Source organism: Balaenoptera ricei, chromosome 15 (genome assembly GCF_028023285.1).
Source record: "Balaenoptera ricei isolate mBalRic1 chromosome 15, mBalRic1.hap2, whole genome shotgun sequence".
Lineage (NCBI taxonomy): Eukaryota > Metazoa > Chordata > Mammalia > Artiodactyla > Balaenopteridae > Balaenoptera > Balaenoptera ricei.
In genome coordinates this window covers 86,937,187-86,957,528 of record NC_082653.1, presented here as the reverse complement: position 1 = coordinate 86,957,528, position 20,342 = coordinate 86,937,187, and the positions used below count along the sequence as shown (strand labels likewise).

Below are 20,342 nucleotides of genomic sequence, written 5' to 3'. Positions count from 1 at the left end.
GCCCCTTCCGCTTCTGTCCTGGCTGATATGCGGACCCTCAGCCGGGGAGGTCTTCGGCCCTGAACCTCATCAAGGGCCCTCTCAGGCAATGGCTTCCTGCCTCTGTGCTCTCACCTCCTGCATTGCCCCGGCTCGTTGACTAGCCCCTTGCTCCCTGGGCTGTGACTCCTCAGGGCAGGGACGAGCTGTACCCGCAGAGCAGCCAGGAGGCGCTCAGCAGGTGCTTGAGGGAGGGCGGTGAACCTCGGTGATGTGGGGCAGGGGCCTCCGTGGGCCTCAGGCTTGTGCCTCCTCTCCGGTGCGAAGCTCCGCCGGCTGGGAAGGGGTGAGGGTCTGGCTGCTCGTTGCTCAGAGGTGCTGCAGCGCAGAGTGGAAACCGGGCGTACACCCCGGCCTCCTGCCCTGCCCCGTCGGAAGTGCTTAAGAGAGCGCGGGGACTGCGGAGCACCCGGTCCCTGGGCCTCGCGGTCACCGCAGTAGGTTATGACGCTTGAAATCGGGCCTGTGTGTATTTGTTCAGTTGTAGCTACCTTTAGCCCTGAAATGTCTGATTCTCATTCATTTCACAGGGCAGTAGCAGAAATGTATGAAGTGGCATACAGAGAAGTTGGCCAACTTTTTTAGCCCCAGAATGTGATGGTACATCCTACTATATTTGACAGTCCAGCACTGGAAAATATTTACAAATATTTCTGATAAGCTAGAAGAATGAAGCTTGAGAATTAGCTGGGATGATAGAGCCACCGTCTCTTCCTCTTCCTCCTCTGTCTCCTCCTTTCCTTCTTCATTTCAGCTTAACCACCGAAGGGTTTACATTAGGTGGTCACAGGAAGTGCAGGTTGAAACGGCTTGTCCTAAAGCACGTAGAGGACTTTGTCCTGAGACTGTTATCTTCTAGGATCATCTTTCTGCATTGTACTGAGACCTTTCCATATTTGCATATTTAACTATAAGAGAATATATCTAATCATACATTAAAATTTACCTCAGAAATACATTTACAATGCACAACAGTTGTTTTAAAAAGATTAACACTACTATTATGAAAAAAGCACAACATACTGTGAGATTAAATTCCTGGCTTCGATGGGTGTACATTATGACCTGCCGGCAGCTGAGATTTGAATGACTGTATTTACCAGAAAAGAATCTTCTACCCATATTTTTCAGAATAGCTGTTCACAAATGATGCATTATGCCCTGTGCTTTTGTTTTTCACTGGGGTTTGAAAAATTAAACTTTCTGCTAGTGGTAAATTCATAAGCTTGGGGCATGAAAATGTTTGAATTTGATATAAAAGAAGTTTTGAAGGGAAGATTAGTGGTTCAAACCAAAAGATTAGTTGCCCTGGGAGATTCAGTTGTCAAGAAAGCAGAGTTCAGTAACACAGGGCCCTGCTCCAGCTGACTGCACCCCACGTGCTGTGACTCCTAATCCTGCCCGCTGGACCCTCACCTGACTGACGGCGCCGATGATGATTGCTTAATAAATCTTACTGTCACCAGAACATGTGGGGCTCCTCTGCTTTAGACCCCCCCTTGTTTGTGGTAGGTTGATTCCTCTACTAAGTGGAAGTGATTATTATTATTTCTTTACTCGTTATCACTTTAAAATGGAGGGGAAGTTACGGAACAGATTGCAGTTATCGACTGTCATGGCTGAAGTTCTCTCATTGGCAGCCTCGCCAGAATCGCTTGAAGTTTGACTTTCCTGGCACCGACTAGTTGATTCCTATCCATTCTGCCATGAAGGAGTATCTGGTATAATAAATCCTCCATATTCCACTGGGAGCAGATAATTGAAACGCATGGCAAGGCCACTCTTCCTCATGGCAGGAAGGCCTGGAACCCCAGGGCGTGGTCCTGCTTCAGAACGTCTTGTCCTCTGGCTTCCCCGTGGAAATGACTTTTCCTGTGGCAAATGGGTCATGGTTCCTTTCTGGATGAGCAGAAGACTATCTTCATATTGGACAGGTAAAGTTAAGTCCATTTACACTATATCTGAAAACCTTAAAAATCCATTTAGGGGAGTGACTTATACATCATAAAATTATGATGTTGTCTTGAGAAAACATGAAGTCCATTCCTCTCCTTTGGATGGACCTTAAATCTGTATTATCCAGACAGACGAGACTCATTCTTTCATAAATGATTTATGTTCTATTTAATTGTATGTGAAAATGGAAATTTCACAGTTTTTCTTAGTAGTTCATTCAGGGTTCTATGAATGTTCATAATAAGAATACAGAAGCATACTTAATCTCTGCTCATTTTTCCTATTAGTTATTATTTGGGAAAACCACACACACATACACCTCAAAGAGCATCAGGTGGACCACTGACATGTCCCCAAGTCAGAGTCTCATAATCTTATCTCAGAGTTACCTCAATCATTTTTGTCTTTATGGATCTTTTCAAACTCTTTTCTGTTCCATTTAAGATATGTAAAGATCACATGCTTTTGTAGGGGTCTGTGCAGACCCGAATACTATTCCTTCTGTTTCTCTTTCTCTCCCCAGAGCTTTTATGTTTTGCTACCTTTAAGCCCTCTTAATTTCATGATCTACTCTGTATATTTCAGTGGTAAATAGTTCTGGGCTCAGAGAGCTAACTATGTTATTCTGCACACTGGCTAATCTATGTTAAAATACTTGTGGCAGTAATTTTAACTTAGACCCTTAGCATTCCAGAACATTGACATAGTTACCTCCCTCCTTCCTATAATGAACATCAGAGTCAGTGCCAACCGTGACTCTACACTATGGCAAGGTATTGGCTTGCCAGCCCTATGAAACTACTTTTTTTGAAAATAGTTTTTCCTGCTAGATCACAATACCCAGCATAATTTGTACACGGTATAGGCATGTTTAGTAAACTATGAAGTCTAGGAAAAATTGAATTATTATGGTATTATTTACATTCGGAACCATCATGTATTAAATCGGTGATGCTCTGTCAACTATAAAACCGAATTCAAATTCTTTAGCATCTATCTTGAAGCCTTTTTCTTTCAAAAAGATCTATTTTTTTAGTGACTCACTCTTGTAGAACACTGGAGCCATATGAAGGCATTTCTTTTTCTGTTGTTGAATACAGTGCAAATGGCAGGGCATTAATAAAGCCAGTAGCTCAGTCAGTCCCAAGGTGTCAAAGCCGTATCCATCACAGTTCAGCTTTATTAGACTGCTTGGGTCATGAGAGTGCGTGATTTTAGCACATAGCAAAAAGGGAAATTGGATACACAGTTGACAATCAAAATCGAGGAATTCACTTCAATTGTAACTTAGAGTAGGTGACGTGTGGCAGAAGCGTTTGGAACTTTTGAGGCAGGACAGGGGGTGACTACTTCCTGCCTTTGCGTCAGGGTTGGGGTCACCGCACCTGACACTTTACCGTTTCTATTCCTGTGCCAGACTTAGACTCTAACCTTTAAAGGGACAGAAACTATGTCTTACTCTTGCTGTATTCCCCATGCTGATTACAGAATCAAGGTGTGTTTCTTGAACAGAAAGTTGTGCATGTCAGAGATCTAAGAATCCTTCTTGAACCTCTCAGTTCTTTACCCCCGTATTCGGTCCATCATTAAGTCTTTTTTGCCCCCTAGATCTTGTTTTAGAGCCATCCTTTTCTCTCTGTCTCCACCACCACGGTCACTACTCTTACCTTGACCCAACCCACTGTCACCTTTCAGAGCATTTTCTTGGGTTACTGCAGTGACCTCCTAACTGGTCTGTTCCCACTACTCTGGCCCCTCTTAATTCCTTCTCCATGTTGCAGCCAAAATGAGCGTTTAACTACATAGCCCCTTCAAAGCCTTTCTGCCGTCCTTTTATAATAATAGCTAATCATCATCATAATTATACTGACAGTACTTTTGACCAAGGCCTAGAAATAAGGTGGTCATATAATTTATCATTCACATGAGAAGAACGCTTTTGAATGTGAAGTGGGCACCATTGAAAATCACACAGGGATGATGTGGAAAGAAGACTTGTGTTTGCCTTGCCTGCGAGGCCCTGCTTCCAGTCATTCTCTCTGAACCTACAGAACTGCTTGTGTTTCAGTCTTTTGTGCTTTCCAAGGTTATTCGCCATGTTTGCTACCACCACAGGGCCTTTGCACGTGGTATTGTTGGAGTATTGACAACTACTGATCTTTTAGCTCTCAGCTCCTGCCCGGCATCTCATTGAGGTGGTTAAATCTCCTTATTATAGGCTCTTACTACACTCACAGATACAATTTAACATTTATTTATTTGGATAAATACTAGTAAGAGACTGGTAACATTGTATTACCAATATTACCAATTATGGAATACAGTGATCAGCACAATGGCAAAATAAACTCTATATTTAAATTCTATATATTCAGTACAGAAGAAACCAGCTATACGTACAATTTAATGTAAAAACATAGTCTCAATTTTGGCACTGTTAATATGCTATTTGATTAATTTGAAAAATACATAATTTAAAAGTCCAGTTTAGTAATTCTACAAATTTATCAAAAATTTGAAGTTAAGATAAGGATTCTTTTTTTTTTTTAATTTTTATTTATTGATTTATTTATTTTTGGCTGTGCTGGGTCTTCGTTTCTGTGCAAGGGCTTTCTCTAGTTGCGGCGAGCGGGGGCCACTCTTCATCACAGTGCGCGGGCCTCTCACTATCGCGGCCTCTCTTGTTGCGGAGCACAGGCTCCAGACATGCAGGCTCAGTAGTTGTGGCTCACGGGCCCAGTTGCTCCGTGGCATGTGGGATCTTCCCGGACCAGGGCTCGAACCCGTGTCCCCTGCATTGGCAGGCAGATTCTCAACCACTGTGCCACCAGGGAAGCCCAAGGATTCTTTTATTCATTCATTCATTCCTTCTGTGCTGGGTCTTAGTTGCGACACATGGGATCTTCGTTGCTTCATGTGAGATCTTCATTGCCGCATACAGGATCTAGTTCCCTGACTAGGGATCGAACCCGGGCCCCTGCATTGGGAGCGTGAAGTCTTAACCACTGGACCACCAGGGAAGTCCCATTAAGATAGGGATTCTTGAGAAGAAAATTTCTCTATTGAGAAACCTGTGACATTTAGAGTCATATAGGATATCTGGATTCTGGAACAGATTATCTGGGGTTTAAATCATGATTGTACCACATACTGTCTCGGTGGCCTTGAACAAGTTAGTTTCCCTATGCCTCTCTTTACCCATTTGTAAAATGGGTATAATAATGGCATCTATTTTGTAGGGCTTTCGTGAAAATTAAATCAAGTAATACATATAAAGCACTTGGAACAGTTTCCGGCATAGTAGATACTCAGTGAACACTAGCTATTACTGTTAATTTTGTTATTATTATATTTATTCATTGAGTGAATACTTATTCAGTATCTACTTTGTTCCTGGCATTGGTTTAGAAATTCAGAAGTGGTTGAGATCGTGCATGGGAATCCACTGGGTATAAGTCACGGTTGTTAGGGCGTGTTGGTGGGAGGAGCTTGGTGAACCTGAAGGACGGGAATGCCTCAGCTTGCAGGGGGCTGGGGAGGAGCGCCCAGGGTGGGGGAGGAGCACAGGCAAGGCCCCCCACCCCACCAGGGAGAAAGGGCTTAGCCTGGCTTAAGAGTGAAAAGCAGAGTGTGCTGGAGTTTTTATTCCTGAGTCGAGAGGGTAGGAGGCCTGAAGGATAGACAGACCGGTTTATGCGGGTGTGCCCTGGGGATTTTATTAGAAACATGATAGCGCTAGAATTGGAAGTGTCTCCTATGTTCATATACTTTTTAAAAATTAAGGAAGCATCATACAAAAATTGCACAAGTCAGATACAGAATGATTTTCTATGAATTTTCACAAAGTGAATGGCCCCGTGTAACCATATTGAGAAATGGATCTTGACGTGCTCTCCACAAGCTGCCCTGTTACACACCCGCCCCCATCCCCATCCCCCAGAGGTAACAACGCTCACCCTGACTGACCTCTAACACCACAGACTAGTTTCGCCTGGTTTTGAACTTTTCTGAACTTTTGCATGGAAGCATATGCTGTAATTTTTTCCTGTCTGGCTTCTCTCACTACACATACGTCTGTCTGTGAGATCCATCCGTGGTGTTGTGTGTAGCAATAGTTGGTTCGTTCCCATTGCTGCAAGCTGTTCCACTGTATGAATACACATGGGTTTCCAGTGTGATAGCCCCCTGGATGTCACCGAAAGAGGCAGTGTGTGTGTGAGATGAAAGCTGGATTGTGATTCATGTCGTTTATATGTATATGTTAATCTTGCTTATCCTAGTTACCTTTTTTTTTTTTTAACTAAGTGAAGGTTATATTTTTCTTTTAGAGCCAAGGTATATACCCTTGATTGTTACTTTAAGAATATAATGCCTAGTTAAAACCAAGGCTTGCATCAGCAGAGATTGCCCAGTATGCGATAAATAAGTATTAATCACAAATGCAAATAACTTGGATGAACTTGTCAGGTGCTTTTACATGGTGCTGTCATAGAGCATTCAGCCTTTTGAAATATTGTCTAGGGTATTGCAGGTTTCTAGGGGGTCAAGGATAATTTGCTACTTAATTGGGCCAAATAACCATCATTTCTGCTTTTTAAAATTAGGTCTGTTTAAGTAAGTGATTGATTAATTGGATGAATGACATTTTCATGTGCACTTCATTCAGTTTTTTTCCTCTCTCTTTTTTCTTTCATATTTCAGATGACGTTGTGCCATATTTTAAAACAGAGCCGGGCCTTCCACAGCTGCACCTGGAGGGGAACCGCCTCGTTCTCACTTGCCTCGCTGAAGGGAGCTGGCCCTTGGAATTCAAGTGGATGCACGATGACAGTGAGCTCACCACCTACACCAGCGAATATAAGTAATTAATTGCTCGAAAATAAGATTCTGTTTCAGCTTGATGTGTTTAGAATATTTGCCTCTTGGCCATAATAGCGCAAGCGGGGGGAAATATCGGATTTAATTTGTCATGCGTTAAGGATTAAAGGCATAGATTTGAACATATAATCAGAATGTGATTTACTATTCTGATACAGGTTGTATTCACACTTAGGAAGTTTGTAGTTATATTTGTAAAAGGAAGCCCGTTAGTGAAATCACCAGACCAAAGGAGCTATAGTTACAGAGGAATGCAAGTAACAGCTTTAGCCTGATAGATTTGATTTCTTGTGGCAGCCGCCCCACCCACCAGTATTGTTCCTGTCTGAGGAGCGTAAATGCTTAAACAGATACCTTTAGGTCATAGCTTCTGGAGCTCTGATTAGTCAACAAACACCTTCCTGGCTAACTTTCAGAGTTGGGATGGGAAAAAGTGGAACTATGGGAGGATGGGCATGAGTACAGCATCTACACTGAGCAGCAAACATGAGTATTTATTGAACACCTGCCATGTGCTAGGTACTGGGGGCTGAGTACAGAGGACTGAGATGGGGGAAACGGGAGGTCGGGTCACGTCTGAGGTGCAGCTTCGCCCAGGAGGCATCAGGATCAGCTTCCCAGCCTCATCACCTCCTTGCAGTGCTTGATGCTTTTCTGGTTTTGTATCTTTTTACCTCCTGTTCTATGGGAGGATTATGCTGGATGCTCCAGTTCTGAGTGGGATGGAGAATTAGCAACTGCCTAAACCAGTCCCAGAGGCCCCCAAATCAGCAGAAACCAGCAATACCATGCTCTTATTTAAATGAAATAAGAAAGAGAATTGGCTGTCTAGAGAGATTTTATTTTTATTTATTTATTTATTTATTTAAACATAATCTTCACTCTTGATTTATTTTTGGCTGCGTGGCATGAGGGATCTTAGTTCCCCAACCAGGGATCGAACCCGTGCCCCCTGCAGTGGAAGGGCAGAGTCTTAACCACTGGACCACCAGGGAGGTCTCTAGAGGTGTTTTATAGAGAGTAATGATCTTCTCAACCTGGGGCATAGCCCACCATGCACTCTGTACCTCCGAAGTTATAATATGGTGGTCCATGAACCACATTCAGCCTGCCTGGAACATGGTGTGGGTATTTTAAAAATCAGTTTAAAAATATGTGTGGATATATGCACAGTAGATATTTCTTAATTGATTGCCAGCATTTAACGCTTGTAAGACTTCACATAAAAATCTGCTCTTCGGTCCCTCTTGAAGAGTCAGCAGGCATGGCTTCCTGGGTTTGCAGCCCCACACAGAAGCTGGCCCTGGCAGTGCTGCCCTGGGGTACAGGCCTGGACGCCCAGTTCTCAGCACTCTCTGGTCCCTGCCTTGTGCCCCACTTGCTTTGCCCAGTCCCATTATCCACCTGCCCTGTTTAGTCAGAGGAGTTTGTGTCCTCCTCTTTCATCATTAGGCCTGTACTGTCAGAGGATCTGCTGCTGTGAGAACAATTTACCCTAATAGTTAAGAGCATGTTGAAATCCAACAGACCTAGGTTTGAATCTCAGCTCACCACCAATTAGTGTTAGCGGTATGACCTCGGGCAAGCAGCCTGTTAGCCCCACTTTCAGTATCTGCAAAATGGGGGTGATCAAACCTCATTTGTGGTGGTGTGAGCATTAAAAGGCTCTAATGTATGTAAAACAGCATATTTTCTGGCCCACCAGCAATCAGTTAATAAATTCTATTAAATTCTATTTTATCATAATATGACATGGGGATTGGTTTGTTAGAAGGGGTATTAGAAAGCAAAAAAAAAAAAAAGTGAGCTTAGAAATGAGAACCATTATGAGCAGTGGGCTTTGATGGCAGATGACTTGAGTTCAGATACTTCTATTCAACTTATTATCTGTTTGACTTTGGACAAGTTATCTAACCAGCTTGATCTTACTTCTCCCATCTGTAAAATGGGTATAATAAAACCCACCTTAGAGGGTTCTCATAAAAATTAAATGATACCATGTTTCATATGCCCCAGGAGAAAGGAAGTGAGGTTTCAAAAGAATCCATATTTTTTTTCCTCATAAAAAGAAGTAGTGATGTGGGTGATCTATAACAGTGGTCTTAAAACTGGGGTATATGCTATGGAGAGTGGCAAAGGAATAGTTTTCTAGATCTTCAGTTTCTACATGCATGTTTTCTGAAATTGAGCTACCTGAGAACGTGCCTCTGTGTTGGCACCTGCCAGTTCCCCTTTCATACCTGCTTTGCGTTATTTCTTCCACTTCACAAAAGAAGGACACACCTTTCCCAGTGAGTCTTCTGTGAAACCACACCTTCAGGGTGCAAGACAAGCACAGTTTAAAATACTGGGCTCGAAGAAGCCTCTTTTAAACATCCCATAGAAGAGCTCCTTGCCTTCACTCTATATGTACTACTTTTAAGGACAGAGTATGACACTAGAAATGGGATCTTTTGACCAATCTTGGGGTTTTCTTAATTCAGATGTATAGGTGGTCAGCAAGAGCTGTACCATTTTTTTGTGAACAAGCTTCCCTTTTCCATTCTCCATCCACCATCAAAGTATATATTGTGCCTCAAGGAACGTTTATGAGAACAAAGCAGAGAAACATCTGCAGGAATTACCGCAGGCAAGGCAACTTGTTTTATCCAGGCTGCAAGCTTAGTGTAACGCTCTGTGGTGTACGCACTTACACATAATAGAATTAGAATTTTCAAGATTTGTTAGAAATAAAAAGCCCTTTGAGAAATACTCTTCTCTGAAACACACTTGTCTTCGTTTCACCTACCCAGAAGTGAAAAGAGCTCGGGGAGGCTTCAGTGATAGATCTCAACGAGGAGGGGGTGAAAAGTTCTGTTTACTTTCATCAGATCAATGTGCCCTCCTGATGTAGAAGGACCATGCACTATAGGAAAGTTTGTGCTTTATATTTTCTCATTCATTCGGAAGACACTTTCGTTAACTTTTGCAAAAAGATATCATTTGATATTCTAAATCCATATTCATTTTTATTACTTCAGTGTGTTTTGCTTGCTGGTACACATCAGCCTCTTCTCTACTTGTCTATGTCTTCGTGTACTCATTAGATTTAAATTAACTGTATGCAAATATGTGGTCAATACCTTCTTTTCTTTTTGTAGTAAATTTCTATCCAATTCTGTTCATTCTGATAGTAAATAACTTTCCATTCAATAAAGTGTGAAGTAATTGAATAAACAGCCACTTTCAAGAGACATATCTCCTTTCTAAGTTTTTAATGTTTAATAATTATTTTTCAAAATTCGTAATACATTGATGTTGTTTTCATTAGCTGTGTGGTAATAATAATTACAATCCACAAGTAATCCAGATGAAATTTTTTTTAAGTGCTTAGACTATTTTGACAAAAGGAAATTCTTTTTAAATTACCATTTATTTGTATATTTTTATTTCAGAGAAGTATGTTGGGTAATAAATAATAAGTATCTTTCAGGCATAGAAAAATGTTACATTAGAATAAAATTCTGTGGGATAAATGGATTTAATACTCAAGTTCAAAGAGTAAAAAGAAACAGTATGGAAGCTCTGTCAGTTCATTTTTAAGCAATAGAAAGTGTGGATATCAAAATCATTATATTAACTTCCATTAGATACATTTAAAACAGTGTGTGACAGTTTTATTTTAAAATGCCAAAACATATACTATGCCATTATTGTATATGCAACTATTTAAACTTCTATATGACAGAAAATTTTGGTGTCAACTTAAAAATATGCGAGGAGATTGAGCTCTTTTTTGCATTGATCTTCGCACCAGCTAATTTACCTGTTAACCTGACACACCCTGGATAGTCCTCAAGAAGACAAAGCATTGTTGCTTGATTGAAGCAGGATTGAGAAGGTGGTTCATTATATATGCACCATTAAAACAGGGTAGATGCTTCACTACCATTTCACCAGAAACTCGTTAGGAAGATATGGGTTATTCTGAAGCAAAATCGGTTTAGGTTAGACGTGATAAATTATATTCTGTTCACTGAGGGCTTCATACACTGAGATGGGTTATCAAGGATCCATTGTATTTTGTCATCATTTTTTTCAAGATATAAAACCTGTCTAAAAATCTTACGCTATTTTTTCAAATTACTCTTTCATCTGCTTCCTTCCAATAAGCACCTTCAGCTGTCATATGTTAACCTTCACGAAGCTGCTATAAGTCTCAAATTGGAAAACATACTCTATAAAAACGGTAGCTGTTTCCTAACTCCACCCTTTGGTGTCAGTTATGAAAGTGCTAACCCTAAAAAAAGCAAATATTTAATATAAATTCAGCTTTTCCATCTTTGACTAAAAATAACATTTTCTTTGCTGCTTGTGTTATAAACTGAACAATGAGTTTTAGTAAGTTTCAAATGTTATATTGTTCATAATGATGCTTATATCCATGTTTAGGCACAGATGGCTACACTGGGAAAATGAGAGTAGTTCAGTAATTAAACAAAGTTACTTAAGTGTCATAGGCAGATTTGTCTCCATTTTTTTTTCCCCAGAAAATATTTACTGTAAATTATTTTTTCTACTATGGGATAAAAAATATTTTGTAATTATATTCAAAATATATATATGCCCAAAATTTCTAGTGCTAGGCACAATACTCATTCCAGCAGGAGGAATAATTGGATACTCTAAATAGTCTCCTTACATGATCTGCCTCTGGTTCAATTTCTGTTACAGTATAAACAGTAGAAATTTGATGGATCTTTATCTTTTTATTTCAGTAAAAAAATAGGAATGGTTAAGGGAAAATTTACTTTTTCTTATGTCCTATAAAAGAACGAAAATTCTACAATATCAGTAAAATTTATTAAATACCTGGGAATAACCTTTATAAGAAATGAGTAGAACATGCAGAAAAATAGAAAACCTCACTGAGAGAGTTGAAGGAGAATTCTAGATAGGCAATCTAAACAACCATAACACTGGACGAAGTATATGGAATAATTGTTTTCAAGATACTGGACATCAGGCAGCCGAAGGTGTGATGGCTGAGAGATGGAAAACCAACAAGGTGAGCCCTGTGATTGCTCGGCTCACTGCCCTGAGAGAATTTCCAGGCTGTGGTACAGAGAGGGAGAACACAGGTGAAACCTGGAGGGATCCCTGCGGTGTAGGGAGCTGAGAGTTCAGAGAGATCAAGGCAGAGTACTGGAGAGGAGAGAGCTGTGTAGAGGGTGAACTCTGGAGATCCTCAGAGGTTCTTTGTCTAGTATTTAGCAGATTACTCACCGGCACATTCATGTAAGGAGACTGCCCAGGGACCCAAAGAGTGGAGGCAGTAGTTCCCCAGGTTCGCACAGCGTGGGGTTCAGTGCCTCTTCTCAGCAGCCGGACTGAAAAACCTTGTAATCCATGGGGTTATTGGACAGGGTACACAGAAGTGTCCTGGGTCTGTAGTGGAGGTTACTAACCCCGGACCGAACACAGCTCTGGTCCTGCCTAAGAAATCTTAAAAGCAAGACCAGAAAGGATCAAACCATTTCCAGGTATCTTTGCAGCACTGGAGAAGAAAGCTCGGGAATATTTATAGGAGTACAAAAATATCCAGCACCAAAATTTTACAATGTCTAGAATCCAATCAGAGATTATCAGGCATGTAAAGAAGAAGGAAAGCGTGACCCAAAATGAGAAAAATCAATCCATTGAAACCAAACCAAAGCTGACACGGATGTTAGAATTAGCAGAGAAGTGCGTTGAAACATCGTAACTGTATTCCATGTGATCAGATGAAACCTATAATGTCTGAGATGAAAAACACATTGGATGGGACTAGCAGATTAGACATTGCAGAAGAAAATATTAGTAAACTTTAAAATATAACAATATAACTCTTCAAAATAAAAGGCGGATAGGAAAAAAAAGAAATCAAACACAATGAAAAGACCATTAGTGAATTACAGGACAGCGTCAAATGGCCTAATATATGTATAACTGGAATCCCAAAGGAGGCAGGGGTGGAAAATTATTTGAATAAATAATACTGAAAAAGTTTTACATTTGATGAAAATTACAAATTCATCAATGCAAGAAGCTCAACAGATCCCAATAATGGAGTTACCAGCCAGTGCAATAAGAAAAAGAAATAAAAAGCTTCTAGATTGTAAGAGAAGATGTAAAAATGTATTTTATTGAGGGTTACATGATTGCAGAAAATGTGATATTATCTTTAAAAAGCTGCTAAAATTTATGTGTTTAGCAGTGTTACAGGATGCAAGATGAGCATACAAAAATCCGTTATATTTCTGTATACTAGGAAAGAATAATCTGCAATTTATTAAAATTTATATTAAAACTATCTTATAAATATATTTTTAAAATATCTTCAAAAATCTTAGAGATAAATCTGACATGGAATTTGCAACATTTTTACACTAAAAACTATAAAGCGTTGCCTAAGGAAATAAAAGAAGACCTAAATAAATGGACATGTTCGTATGTCTGAAAACTCAGTATTACTGCCATGTCAAACTTTCCCAGATTGATCCCTTGGCCGTATCCTTTAGGCTTGAGACCCTGAGACAGAACTTCATCACTAAGCCATGAGTTAGACTCCTATACCTGTTTTTATATTTTGTTTTGTTTTGAATCTGCTGAGTCCCCTACTCATCAGGCAAGGTCCGTTTAATTGAGAACCCTTTTCTTAAGTGAAACGTAACCAGTTGGTTTCTTCATCAGCCAGCCAAACTGAGTGCGACTCCCACCTACAGCTTCCCACAAAGGGCTGAGTTCCCCAGGTTGTTGAGCTTCAGTTTTCCTAACCTTGTTTACAGTCATTCTTTTCTCCTGGTTCACTTTTCATTGGTCCTGTCCTCTGGGAGCTGCCCAGCTCACAACAACAACAGATTGTATTTTGGTTCAAATGAACTCGTCTTGCCCATTTTGACTAAAATAAGTATTGGGTTGGCCAAAAAGTGCCTTCAGTTTTTAAGTAAAAATAAAAGACACATTTTTCATTTTCACCAAGAACTTTATTGAACAACATATTCACGCATTTGTTCTACTACCTTCTGCCATTTTTCAGGCAACTTCATCATTCCATCTTCCCAAAACTTTCTATCTTTTTGAGCAAAGAACTGTTCCAGGTGCCTTTTATAGTCTTCCAGGGAATTGAAATTTTTTCCATTAAGAGAATTTTGTAAAGACCTAAATAAATGGAAATCCAAAGGTGCAATGTCTGCTGAATACGGCAGATGAATGAGAACTTCCCAGCCAAGCTTTGACAGTTTTTGCCTGGTCATCAAAGAAACAAGCAGTCTTGCATTACCCTGACGGAAGATTATGCGTTTTCTGTTGACTGATTCTGGACGCTTTTCGTCAAGCGCCGCTTTCAGTTGGTCTAATTGGGATCAGCCCTTGTTGGCATTAATCGTTTGGTTTTCCGGAATGAGCTCGTAATAGAGGACTCCCGTACCCACTTTTCATCGCTCGTCACAATTTGTTTTGAAAATGGAATGTTTTCATTACATTTAAGTAGAGAATCGCATGTGGAAATACAGTCAAGAAGGTTTTTTTTCGCTTAACTTATGTGGAACCCAAACATCAAAGCGATTAACATAACCAAACTGGTGCAAATGATTTTCAACGCTTCATTTGGATATTTTGAGTATGTCGGCTGTCTCCCACATGGTATAGTGTTGCTTGTTCTCAATTAATGTCTCAATTTGATTGCTATCAACTTCAACTGGTCTACCGGACCGTGGAGCATCTTCCAGCGAGAAATCTCCAGCACGAAACTTCACAAACCACTTTTGATATGTTCAGTCAGTTACAGCACTTTCTCCATACACTGCACAAATCTTTTTTTTGCATTTCAGTTGCACTTTTACCTTTCTTGAAGTAATAAAGCATAATATGCCAAAAATGTTGCTTTTTTCTTCTATCTTCAATATTAAAATGGCTACACAAAAATTCACCAATTTTGATGTCTTTTTTTTTACTGCATGCTGATATGACAGCTGTCACATACAGTCTAACAAAATTGTTTCAAATGAAGTTAAAGACAACTAAGTGCTAGTAGAGCCATCTTGCGGAAAAGACCAAATGAACCTTTTGGCCAACCCAACCCAGTAGAACCCCTTATAGTTCCAGGCTGCTTAAGGCTTGGGGTAACTTTCTTATTTCCTAGTGCCCAAGATGTGAATGGTTGGGCACTTAGTGTAAAGCTTTCAACCTAATTTTGGCCTTTCTTCTATATCACATGGTTATATTTAGGAGCCCTGGAATTAACAAATGAATTTTTCATTCCTAAGGCATCCAGTCCTTTTGTCTATTTGTTTGTAAGGAAGGGGAAGATAAACTTTGGCAGGTAAAAGTGGGTGGACTATTCTCATCTCATTCCTAGTCGAAGTATCTGACATTGATTTCCAAGGCTTAATTAAAGTGGTATGAGTCTGCTCTGTCTTGTTCGATTTTGATCTCTAATATTAATATGGTGTGTCCCAATGCTTATATCTCTCCCACAAAGTTGTGTATCGTTTGTTTCTGATTTTAATTGACCGTCTTTTCAACTCCATGTGGTCATAGCAGATATGATTGTTTCCGGAGAATTTCTGAAGCGGAGTAGCAATGAACTTTTAAAAGTTCTTACTGGAGATGACTTGGATTTGAAGAAGTGATTCCATTTGACTCATTCATCTCAGGATCATTGTGGGTTCTAAGTGGAGAACTTTAGCCAGCGTGACCAAACAAGTCTGTAACATGATTGTTGACAAGTGCTTCCATGAGACAAGTGAAAGCTTTTTCATTTACGTTTCTAATTCACTTGTGCTAATATTGCAACGCTTAATAGCTTAGGTCTTCTTTCCATTGTGTTTTGGTGTGGATCATTTTGACTGTGTAGAAACTAACATTTCCCCTCATATTTTAGCCCTTCATATAACGGTTCTAGATTTTTAAAAAAAAATATCTCTAGAGAACCTGGCAATATAAAGAATTAAGTAAACAGAGATGAATAAAGGACTTTTAGCTCTAAAAAATCTCTGTCTTTCACAAAGATTTTCTGAAACTCCATTCTTACTGACTTGAGAGAGCATTGTCTCCTAATGACAGATCTGACAGACTAGTTCCGGTCATGTGTCCATGTTTACCAAAATGTGAATTTCTCCTTGACTGTCCCTGGTTTGATAATAGAAGGTAGGAATGGATGAAGAATGAATGATCCCAAAACATTGTTACTGTTAGAGAAAATCACATAAACCACAATCCCAGAAGAAGATTCCTGGGAACTTTTCAATGTTAACTCTAGAAATTTTGAATTGGCGTCTATAAGTGAATATAAAATTTAAATGCAGTTATTCCTGGTATGTGGATACTCAGCAGCCACTTGGTCCCTGGAGGGCTTACGGTCCCCAGATTTATATTCCCAGACAGATTCCGTAGATGCTTCCTTAGCCCATCCCCAGCAGGGACCTGTTCATTGCCTCTTTCAACTTAATGCAGAATTTTCAGTAAATGAAATAGAGATTAAAGAACTTCTGCGAGTATAATGTTCCTGTCGGCTAACCTCCATCTTTATTATGCTGTTTACTTTAACTTCATACTGATTACTGTAACTCTTTTGAAAGGATTCAAAACATAACCCTCAATTTGCTTGACGTCTAAGACCTATTAGTGAGCTGGACACGCCTTCAAAATTTTGTGTCCGTCTCTTTGTTAACAAGTTTCAGTCTGGATTTTTCATTTCACTCTTTGCTTGTGGCGAAAGTCAGCTATGGACTCATTCCACTTTTGACTGTTGCTGTATTTTAAATGTTCATATAGGAAATTTATAAAAATAAAATTGAAAATACAATTATTTGTAATCTTGTTTCCACAAATAGAATGGAATTAGTTCCAAGAAAGATATAAATGGCTTAGTTTTGTTTTTGTTTTTTTTTTTCTTAAACCTTTTTTCACTTTAAAGATAATAATGGGCTTTGGGCCAAGATATGAAAGTTTATTATAGAACTTGGTTGTTTATTTTCATGCAGAATAGATACTTTCATACCAGATACTTTCATACCAGAATAGATATTTTCATACTTTAATTTTTAAAAAATTAAAGCTATGGGGAATAGTCTTGTCTGGAGTGGCATAAAATGAATGTAGACCCCCCCAAAAAGAAAAAAAACCTTGTATCTAATTTTAATGGGTATGAAAATTCTTTCTCATGGATCGAGTTGTGTCCGCTGACCTTAGAGGGAGAAGTATGGGTTTTCTCTTCTATATCAAAGATGTGGTTTCGTTATTCTGAACTGTGATAGGTCTCTGTAGACCTGTGTGCTTAGAGCATTTAACTCTTGTTGGGAAGAACTGCTCAACAGTAACTGTTCCAAAGCAGATAGTATTTTGTCAGACATTTTCTAAGATTTTAGTGGCTCATGGCAGGAATACTCCTTATAAAAGATTAATTAGTCTCAGTTTTGGGGGGACTATTTACCACTTAATGATTCTTAGTGGTTAGCTGGGAAGCCATGATTTTTTAAAAAGAGACGATTCAGTGAGGCATTATTTAGGTTTTTCTGTGACCATGGTGAGTACCTAGTAACTTCAGAAGCCTTTTCAACCAAAATTATTTTGGCTACATTCTGGGGAGTTCTAGGACAAGCCAAACAAACCCTCTCTCGTTGAAACAAAAAAGGAAGTTGTCACCTGGACATTCGGTTGCTCTTTCAGTCACTGGACTGACTGGACATTGGGCAGGAACAGAGGGAGGCGAGCCCATCAGAGCCAAATTGCCCCAAGAGCCAGTCCCATAGGGTCCTGCTGCTGGTACTGCTGCACCCTGGTTGCCACTGCTTGAGCCACTGCCCCTATGGGCACTGGACACTTGCACTGCTCCCCTGATCCGGGGCTCTATTGTGCCCCACGGCTGCTGCTGTTGGACAGGTTCTCCTTTAGCCCTGCTCCTGTGCATCGCCAGCCCCAGATCTGAAAGCCCAGAGCGTGTGTGTGCAGTGGTCCTGTGGTACCTCATTCCTGTGCCCTGCTGATGTAGGGGTCCGCCTCCACCAGGACTCATGGTGGAGAATTCTCCAAATGTAAGAACACGGTGCAGACCCTAGGCACACAAAAAATGTCAGATATCCTCTCCAGGCAGGGCTAGTCAAGCAATTGTTCACGGATGGAAATGGACCTAAAACTGCTTCTTAGAGAAATTCTAGGGTTGCTCTTGTCACCCATTCCGAGTGGCAGTTTGGAGCTGAGGTATTCTCCTACGTAGCAGAAGTGAATGTTTAAACCCTGGGGTTTGTTGTGGTTTTGTGTTTGATTTTCTTTAATTTGCTCTTCCTGATAATGAACTAGCCCTGGAAAAGGTTCTGTTAGTCTAGTAGATTCTGCCCTGAAACAGTGAATACAAACATTCCCAGCTGTGCTTATTTGAAATAGGAGCAGTCATTTTCTATATGTTAGTGGCATATGGTGCTAGGATTTTATCATACTTTCTTATAAGGAGCCAGGAAACTTTCTCTGCTTAAAAATGTGTGTTTATAAACAATAGGCTTGCAATGAATATTCCCATCTGTTGGGTAAACATAATTTGTGTAGGAATTCCTGTAATAGGTGGAGTACTTTGCCACTTTTTTGTGTATCTTTTTCCTGGTGAGACATTAGACTAAAGAGACAGTACAAAACAGCATATGCCTAATATTCAGTTTTGTATCTGGTTCTCCCAGTTGTTTGAAAGCAGTGCTGTTTTTGTGCATTAGTACACAAGATCACTATAGAAATTTATAAGAATATAAAATCTATTCAGGATACTGCAAAAAAGGAAAAATGAAATAAATAACAATCATATAAATGTGGTTAGCTTGCAATGATGAAACTGCTCTTGTAGTTTTTCAAATATGTACTCAATAACTTGTGTTATTTCTTTTCCGAAAACTTTTATTGACTTTGTTTTAACCTAATCTCAAAACCCCTCCTAATTATAATCATAGTGTATAATAATCAAAGCTGCTCATCCATCTAGTCTTGATTTGTAATTTAAATAGATGGCGTGGACTCTTTGTGTTCAGTTTGGTATTGTTCTGATTGTCTTCACTAATTAATTTTTTGTTTGAGATAAACCATTCCTCAGAATAGAATAAAATTTTGAAGACTGAGATTCAGCAGTATTTTTTCATAAAATATTTTATTAATCTTGCTGTAAGATCTCAAGATAGTTATCAGAGGGTAAACACACTCTGATTAATATTTGCTTAATACTGAATTACCTGTATTGTCCAAATGTTTCATTCACTTAAAAATTATGCCTATCAGTTCCTTTTTCCAGTTGACTAATTGGACATACTTGAATAAAAAGATGAGCAATTAGTTGAATATAAGTGATTTTAAGGTATGTGTAAGAGCTGAGCAAATAAAGCATACCATACTTGGTGCCTTTTACCTGATTTTTTTTTTTTTTTTTTTTTTTTTAGGTTTCTCTGATTATACTTTATAAGAGGAAGTATTTTTAAATTGAAGATAACTATTACCAGAACATGTTTTTAGAAAGGATAGCATCACTGTGTTTTCTCTTTTTTTGGAAAGTAGGCTCCTATTTGATTGGGTTTTAGCTCTCTTATTCTTTCTTAGGATAGGCACCCTCCCATGTGTGAAAATCAAGCCTTATTCTTGATTTTTAGTGAACATGGCTTAGAAACCAATTAAATGCACTCTTCTAGGTAGCATGAAAGGTTTGAGCTCCGGAGCTGCAGAACTCACATGAAGTGGTCCTCAGTTGTACCTCCTGCTTGTTCGTGGATTTAAAAATATCCTGAATTATAAAACTAACCATAAACCTAAACCAGGACTTTTATGGAAACCGTATCTTCTAGCTACTTTTTCCCCCCTATAAAATTTACTGACGTTGTTAGAAAGGCATTGATTTGAGGGATGGTTACTTATAGTCGCAGGAATGGAAAATACAAATGAAATAACCTCTCAGCCAATCAAGAAAGTTTTAAAAGTTAGTGTCAAGCCATATGTGAACTAAGGAAAGTGTGTAAATGGTGTTGGGAGATGTCTGCTCGCTGTGGGGACTGGAGAGGGGAGTTGTGCCGTGATGTCACTGCTTGCTTTGCCTGAATGCCACCTGTGTCTCATCCTGCATTGTTTGAACTTTGATGCGGAATGACACAACACATTATGTTAAGACCATTGCCAGTTGTAGAAATAATTTTTAGAAATTCTGAGAGACAGAATTATAAAAAAACATTGAAAGGTCTGGTTTACGTGTAATGATTTTTAGCTATTTAATAGTTCTTATTCATTCAGGCAGCTTTGAGTGATATCTATTGATACTACGTGATGGCAGAGGGGTACAATGGTGAACAAGACAGTTCCAGAACTAGCTTCATGTGATATTTACAGCCTAGTTGGAGAGACAAATAGCAATTAAATAATCTCACAAATAAATTGCAGTTGCAGTAAGTGTGTAGGTCAGGGAAGGCTTGCATAGATATTAGTTTATC

At 39.5% G+C, this 20,342-nt stretch overlaps 1 protein-coding gene across 1 annotated transcript in view; it reads left to right on the top strand.

Annotated features, from left to right (window-relative positions):
• The first annotated feature begins 6,724 nt into the window (after positions 1-6,724).
• Positions 6,725-20,342, top strand: part of SDK1 (sidekick cell adhesion molecule 1) — a 539,910-nt gene continuing 526,292 nt past the window's right edge. The window contains exon 1 of the mRNA XM_059896610.1: positions 6,725-6,856. Within this exon, the coding sequence (XP_059752593.1) occupies positions 6,813-6,856 (44 nt within the window). The 5' untranslated portion in view covers positions 6,725-6,812. The remainder of the gene's footprint in view (positions 6,857-20,342) is intronic.